The 7,930-nt window shown below is 37.6% G+C and overlaps 1 protein-coding gene across 2 annotated transcripts; it reads right to left on the bottom strand.

Annotated features, from left to right (window-relative positions):
• Positions 1-315: 315 nt before the first annotated feature.
• On the bottom strand, positions 316-3,161 carry LOC102710234 (uncharacterized WD repeat-containing protein C2A9.03). Of its 2 annotated transcripts, none has more exons than XM_006660185.2 (10): positions 3,073-3,161; positions 2,757-2,991; positions 2,233-2,403; positions 2,062-2,148; positions 1,839-1,973; positions 1,616-1,726; positions 1,429-1,520; positions 1,232-1,337; positions 956-1,042; positions 316-863 (listed from the first exon to the last, which is right to left on the bottom strand). In XM_006660185.2, the coding sequence occupies exons 2-10, from the start codon at positions 2,865-2,867 to the stop codon at positions 450-452; spliced, it is 1,314 nt and encodes a 437-aa protein (XP_006660248.1). In that variant the 5' UTR covers positions 2,868-2,991; positions 3,073-3,161; the 3' UTR covers positions 316-449. The 2 variants fall into 2 exon arrangements, with proteins under 2 accessions (XP_006660248.1, XP_040382831.1); XM_040526897.1 differs by having other exon boundaries at positions 1,616-1,717.
• Positions 3,162-7,930: the final 4,769 nt, after the last annotated feature.

Below are 7,930 nucleotides of genomic sequence, written 5' to 3'. Positions count from 1 at the left end.
ACGGACGCGAGGAACAAATATTAGATGGGCCGAGGGGGAGGCCCATTTCGTTCGGTGGGAGTAGAGAGCTCCAGTTGGGCTCGCGCTCGGCCTGTCTCGCTGCCACATTGGCCCAGCATCGCATCGCTACGAGTGAGCGATCGAAACTCTCGAATAGCCCACTTCACAGTGACAGCGGCCGACCACCGGCAGAAGAAGAAAGCAGCAGCAGGGCAAGATATTTTCTGCCTTTGTTCAGTTTGCTGTGACAGCGCCATGCCAGATACTATCTTCCAAGCTCCAAGCTTCATCCATGGCTCACTCCGAAGGCTACAGTTTTGTCCAGCAAAAGCAACATGCCATTGCAGATACAATTCAGTGCTCCTTTACAGTAACAGCTACAGATATTTGACACATGTACATATTTTCTTCCTACTCTTCTACCTTCTACAATTTTTGTGACCAAGATCTCACATGGCTGAATCAAGGTATGAGTAGAACCGTCGCCGGCTGTACTGAAGGAGGCTGCTGTAGGTGCGGTCATGAACACCGATGAGGAGAGCCTCAGTGTCAGGGCTGAACGAAATGCCAGCAATCTCACCAAAGAAATCCACCTCCTGCTTCCTGTGGTACCCGCTTCCGGCATCGAATATATGAACGAAATCGGCCGGTTCTGCCATTGCCAAGAACTGCCCGTCGGATGTGTAGCGGATCGACCGTATGGCTCCCATGTTGCCACCAAGAACAGCAACAGACTCGGAGAGGTTGCGGGTATCCCAGATCCTGCATGTCTTGTCTTGGTTACCAGTTGCAAGTGTCCGTCCATCTGGGTTCCACGCCGAGGCAAATGAATAATCCAGATGACCACGGAGATCATGAATTGTCTGCAAGAAATCAACAGCCATAAGTTTTTTTTTTTTCTGAAAAATGTGAGGCCAGTACCTGAAGTTAATCACTTAGCATTGCTTCTGCTTACTTTCCCGGAATTAGTATCGACTATAAGTCCTTCTGAGTTGTCCCCAACAATAGCAGCAAGCTTACCATCAGGGCTCAATGATGTGTGCTGCACGGTACAAAACAAGGAGCGAGATTAGATCAATAGAACATTAGGCTTCTTTTTCCACATGGAATGCAGAAATCTTTTATAAAATTCATTAGTGATTGAATGTGGAGATTAGAGGAGTATCCAAATTAAATAACACAAGAAATAGATATAAATATAAACGGTTTGATGAATGAAGTGAAGGCTTACATTAACAGCCCAAGGAAAACGGAAATTATTGCAAATTTGAAATTTTTCCATGTCAAAGTCTCGAACCCCACAATCATTGTTTGAAGCCAAGAAGTGCACCGAACCACTGCATATTCATTGTAAGATTATGATTCATATATTGTCGCTTCATTGTAAACAAAATAGTAGTTTTTCAAATGATGTCATTCTTATAGTACCTGGGTTTCTCAAATATCTCCAGAGAATTAGTGATGCCATTTTCATCATGTGTTGACTTGCAACAGTAGCTTACTCCTTCACGATCCAAAAACTGCATCCCCAAACAAAGTTTGCGCATTACACCACGCTACACTGTAACTCCATGTAGATGTCGGATTGAACAGGAGGTTATGAAAGATAAATTACCTTGCAAATTAGTTCTCCCCGAAATCCACCAGCAACAAGCAAATTACCTCTGACTGCTAGTGTGCTAACTTGAGCCTGGTAAAATCCTTCGGAGAAATTCCCCTGGTGTTTCTGAAGTCAATAAAATATGGAATTTGAACATGCATGCTTGCAATACAGAAATAGAAATAGCTCTTCATGAGGCTTGTGCTCTCAAACAAACAATTGAAGGATAAATAGGGACCTCAGATGGCGTGATATGTCCTTGAAGATCAATGACTTTGTGCTTCTCGCTGGTGAATGGTGACCAATGAAGCACAGAATGTTGTGATAGAAGATACACATCATGTCTAGTCGTTGCCCAAACTAAATTTCTCAACTGCAAAATAGCAACGGAATGGTGTTAATTATGTAGTTAGAATTGAGCAAGGACTGAAAATTATGACTCCAGAAGGTACAGATCTCACCTGGAAATGACGAATTACTGGCTTCAACGATCTTGTGTTGTGCTGAAACTCGTAGTAGAGTGCCCCTTTATCTGCAGGTGTGCATACCTGCATCAAGATCATCAAATCAAAACTTCCACACTAAACACAAGAACTCCCAGAGGTTTATCTGAACTTGTAACTATGACATGCCTTCTCTGAAGTTTTCCCGGAGTTAGGTACATTCTCAAAGTTTGCATACTGCGCCAACCTTGTTTTCCTATACCTATCCCTTGTGATGCTCAACTTATCCCATGGAATTCCTTGTATGTCCTTCCCGTTTTTCACATCCGCTGCCGAGGTATCTTCTGTTGCCTCCTTAATCTACATACAACAAAAGAAATTCAGATTCAGAAGTTGCACGACCATCATCTAAAAACAGCACTAGTTGCGGGTAGCCCCACAAGAAACTGATTAGAAAACCTGCATTGAATTAGACATGGATTCATTCCTTAACTCAAGATTGCACATTACTATTGTAATATCATGGTATGCTCATGCCACACGCTAATTGAGCAAAACACAACGCATACAAAGCCAATTAACATCACTTACTAACAAGCACGACTCTGTACTAGCTTTTTCTAATCTTTTTGTTAAAAAATGAAAAGGAAAAAAAAACATAAGCTTTTTCTAGATAATCTGTCAGATGGGCAAGCTATTTGTGGAGAGCTTACGGGTTGGCTGTACTCGTCGTCGTCGAAGTCGGAATCCCCCATCAGGTCAACGTGGCGGTCTTCCTGCTCCGCGCGATACACTCCGGCGAGCTCGCCGTCAGACCGCGACATGGCCTGCGCCGCAATGGTGGATTTTGCGCCAACCTTCGACCAAACTTGGCAGCAAAGCTACAAAATTTCTGCCGCAAGAACCTCTTTCCTTTGCCTCGCTTGAACCTTCCGAGGGACTCAGGGCCTGCAATGGTGGATTTTGAGCCAAACTTCAACCAAATTTAGCGGCAAAGCTTCAAAATTTCTGCTTGCAAGAGCCTCTTACCTTTGTATCGCGTAGCGTGATGGCGTCCCGAGGTCAGGGCCGGCCTGTGTTCTCGCCAAACTAGGGTTGTGAGGTTTCTGTGAGCTAGAGGAATCTGGAAACGAAGCAAGCACGGCGGCCTCTTTAACAGGTGGCTCTAGAAGCAAGGAGCCAAGCTCAAGAGGAGTACGGAATAGCGACTTTTGCACATTAGCCCTTGTAAGCTTGTGTTATTTTTTCAGATTATTCTCACTTTTTTCCGTGTCTTTTGGGCGCACATTTTTTAAAAAGATTTTATATATAATTTCATTATCTTATATTTTTTAAATATTTTTTAACTTTATAAGATTTCATTATTTATAAATATTAAATAATTATCAAAAAATAGATAATTTTATAACTTTTATCTAGAGCTAGAAAGAACCAAGCCAAGGTAATGCACTCTCTTGATGAGCCATAGTACTGTGTTTCTTTTGCATTCTTGTAGTATTTGTTGAATGAAATATTGATTGCTAGTGTTCTCTATCTTGTTGCAATTCACGGTTAGTAGAATGAATTTAGCAAGCATACCCTAATAGATATATAGGTGGTGATCGTTTAGCTTTTTCTAAAAAAAAGTAAAACAATAAATTTATATTTGTATACATGTGTTCTTAGCTATCTAGAAGTAAAGGCTAAAAGTAAACTACAATGAAAAACATAAAATTAAATTTAAGATTAAAAATTTAAATTTTAGCTTATAAACGTAAACATAATCGGAGGTGAGGATAGTATATTATTACAAATGGACTAAGGAACCAATGACAACATTGACAACAATGGGAAATGTCAACGTTGACATTTTCCTTTACTGCCTGGTTACTTTTTTCAACATTGACAACAGCTGTCAAAGTGTTCCACAGTGAAAATGTCAATATTAGAGCCTGAGCAGTCATCCGATTAGCTCAGGAGCTAAACTCGGCCGTTGTACAAGCGAAGGGCTCTTGTTTAGAAAAAAAATGAAAACCTAACTTGATATCCGAAGATGCTATCCAACGATCTTTTTAGGCCCCCTTTTAGAGGAATTTGTTGGTATATAAAGTTACCAAATTTACTCCTATATTTTTTATGCAATTTAAGACAACTATTCCACAAAAATTTCACGATATAAAGGCACAAATTACTTTCTCAACTATTGAACCGGTACAAATTATACCCTCAAACTACAAAGCATATATTTGGCACCGTCAGCATTTTCAATCCAGACAAAATACCCCCTCAACACTTACTGAAGTGATTTTACCATAGAATTACACACGTGGCACCAACGTGTCAATGCTAGTTCACATGTCATATCTTTTTGTCACTGTCATAATATTTGAGGGGTTAACCTGTACTTTTTCCTTTATTTTAACCCCTCTAAAAATCCTCTAAAGAAGACCTTGGGCTGCGTTCGACGTTAACTTATCTTTTCTCGTTTTCTACACACACGTTTTCCGAACTGTTAAATGGTGTATTTTTTACAAAAAAATTTTATAGAAAAATTATTTTAAAAAATCATATTAATCTATTTTATATTTGTTTATAATTAATAATTAATTAATCATGTACTAATCTATTACTACGTTTTCCGTGTCAGAAATAAGTTAACTTATTCCTACCATACCGAACGTGGCCTAATAAGAACCTTATTTAGCAAAGAAAAAGTCTCTTGCTTTTAGTAGAAAGCAGATATGAAATGGAGGACCCATTTACAATTTGAGAATTGTACAAGGTTCCTAGAACAGGGCCGCTTGAGTGTTTGACCCAGATGCAAGGGATGCTTATCCATCCATCCATCCATCCAATCCATCCTGCAATGATCCAATCCGACTATCTGCAGCCGGCAGGTTGCGTTCCGTGGTTTGCATTTATGCGGCAAGCCGCAGGATTTTGCGGCAAAATGCAGCGCCAGCCCCCTGAATTTCGCCGTAACCCGTTTCCCTTTCTTCTGCAGTTCTCTCTCGCTACAAATTCTAAGGACCATTTGCCAGCGGTTTCAGTTGATATAATTTATTTTTAGAGAGAGAGACAGAGACAGAGACAGAGAGATGTTGCTATCATCTGATGCTCATGAAGAAAAAGTAAGATCAATATGATAAGATCGTCTGGTGTTTTCTTCTTCTTCCATGGATCATATGATGACTAACTAATATGTCGTTTCTCTCTTTATCTTTTTTAGAAAGATGGAAAAGTTCTGCCTTTTTTCGTTATGTATTGACTGTCTGTTGTGTTTATTGTTTTTCTAAGAACAAGATGCACTAAACTTCTACTTCTCTATCGCATGGGTTTTTTTTTTCTCGTGCGATAATCTCTTTTGTAATGAGCATAGTTTATGCCAAGTGGTTCAGACAACAGTTCATTTTCACGGAAAATAAACACACGTATGGGGCATATGGCTGCCTAGCTGGGACATTGATTTGCTGAAAGTTACTACCTCTTTCACATGTAAATTGTATTTCTAGAATTCTGTCTCACAAAAAATATATTTGTAGAGTACTAGTTTTTCCATCAATCATTTCATATTTAAATATATATTCATTTTGCCTCTATCTACCTCTTCCTACAATTTCTTTATTTAATACTATCTCCGTTTCAGACTTTCGAGCATGGCTTGAATTCATCAATCTATATAATTTATATATATGTCTAGATTTATTAGCATTCATATGAATTTAGACAAGACTAAAAAGTTTTACATCGTAAAACAGAGGGAGTAAGAAGTATTTAAGTCATTTCTCTTGCAACTAACTTGTGTTTACCGTGTTAGAAATATATTTATATTGGGACGGAAGAAAATTCAGGCAACGTTGAGACTTTTCTTATACTACGCACTAATCTGTCGCTGTACTACCCTGCTGCCATCACTGCTTAAATTCTCTGCAGCGTGAAGAAAACAAGTGACGTTCCAGAAGCCGAAGTGATCAAGAAGCTAAGGCAACATTTTGTTCGAGATTGCAACACGCTCTGAGTGGATGAGAGACAGATCCTGTGTATATCAATGAAACAATTAAACGTTAATCTAGAGATAAATCCTGTGTATATCGATGTTTCTCACTATGATTTAAGTATAAAACCTCCTAAAATTAACTATAGAGTTAAGTTTTAAAATTACAATTTTGATTAAGTGCGAAATAACAGGCTGACGATTCGAGGCGTTTACCATTTTGAAACATCAGCGACACGTTTAAAACACGGCATCTGTTGAGAGGTTATGCAACCATCAGCTGGAAAGAATGCATAAAAGAGATAATCCCTGCAATTAATGCTAGACGACTGACATGCAATTGCTAGCTGACCACAGAGTTAACCAGACACGTGCAACCTGATCAAAGATAAGCAAAACGGTTTGGTTAGAGCAAGTTCAATAGTAGCCATCTATCAACTCTAATTCATTTACAGTCAATCTAATAGTCAATTTATACAATAGTTACCTACAAAATATTAATATATGGTCTCACGTATCATACACACACTGCGTCTTGAAATCCTGCTGCAGCTATATATATATATATATATATAATACCAATTTAAAAAATATTAGAAAATAAACTATGATAACAAGCCCTAAAATAAAGCATAAATCGCTTAATCTAACCGTTAGTGCTTAGTATCGAGGAGACAGTGACTCCCATTGTTTCACTCATTGCAACAAAAAACAAAACAACTTATTAGCAACCAAAAAAATAATTTCTAAATAAAACTTTTATATATATTATCATATTGTGATAACCGGAGAAAAAGAAAATATTGTAAAAGAAACTTATGACGAAAAACCACCAAACTAACTCTAGAATTAAATCTTAAAATTTATTTGTTGGCTTATAAGCAGAACAGAAGTGAGAAACTACAGGAGCCAGCATCAATTGGTGTATGCTTAGCAGAGAGGACATCAATTTAGACAGCAAAAGGTTTCTGCTTAAACAACTCCACAAACTGCTGTCTTCTTGACTAGATGAGGAAATTAGGGAGACAGATACCCAGATAGTGACTTCGTTGTTGAAATTTGTGGTACCCTGTATCACTACGTTTTTCTCTGGTTATCACACACTAGTAACCGTGATGTTCTAATCATTACATTTGCCGAGTCTAATGTAGCACACACTACTACGCTGATCCGGTGAGGGTTTCAGTGAACTAAAGCAGATCAGTCAGGTGATGCCAGTTCAGCAGGCCAGCCGCAGCGATGCATATTACTAACCCATATTATTTTTTCCTATGCGCATGCTTTCTAAATTACTAAATAATTTAAAATATATATCTAAAAGTTTCTTTAAAAATTTAGGTTAATTCATTTTTTAAAATTTTTTATAGTTAATAATTAATTAACCATAACTAATTTATTACTATATTTTTCGTGCCAGCTAACCAAATAACTGCCGAACAGGGTCAGGGTCGTTGTCTATTTGTACAAGTACGTTACATCGCCATTCAAAAATATAAGTATTTATAGAATTTAAATTTTATCTCACAATATTAGTATTTATAGTATTATTCGTCATTGTTTGTTACTATTTAAAATCCTTCTTATTTTCCCAATCTAACCTATCAACTTAATATAATTCTCATTGATTAAGAGAATTATAATTTTTTTCTCAACTTTAATCCTTACCAAAGACATCCTTATGGGTAGTATTTATCCTACGATGATTTGTATTGTCATAAAATGATTTAAGCATAATTTATATTTTTATATATTTATATTAAAATTTTAAATAAGATAAGTGGTCAAATGTTAGAAACCGGCGTGAGTATAAGCACTTAAGGTTGCAATTTTACAGCTCGATTAGAGCATACTCGGTAGATCAACAATCTCATACTTATTCTAAAAATAGAGAAGGGAGCTTAAAAGTTAAGCTCC

This window comes from Oryza brachyantha, chromosome 8 (genome assembly GCF_000231095.2).
Source record: "Oryza brachyantha chromosome 8, ObraRS2, whole genome shotgun sequence".
Classification (NCBI taxonomy): Eukaryota; Viridiplantae; Streptophyta; class Magnoliopsida; order Poales; family Poaceae; genus Oryza; species Oryza brachyantha.
The sequence above is the reverse complement of the archived record's forward strand: the minus strand, read 5'-3'. Positions and strand labels throughout refer to the sequence as shown.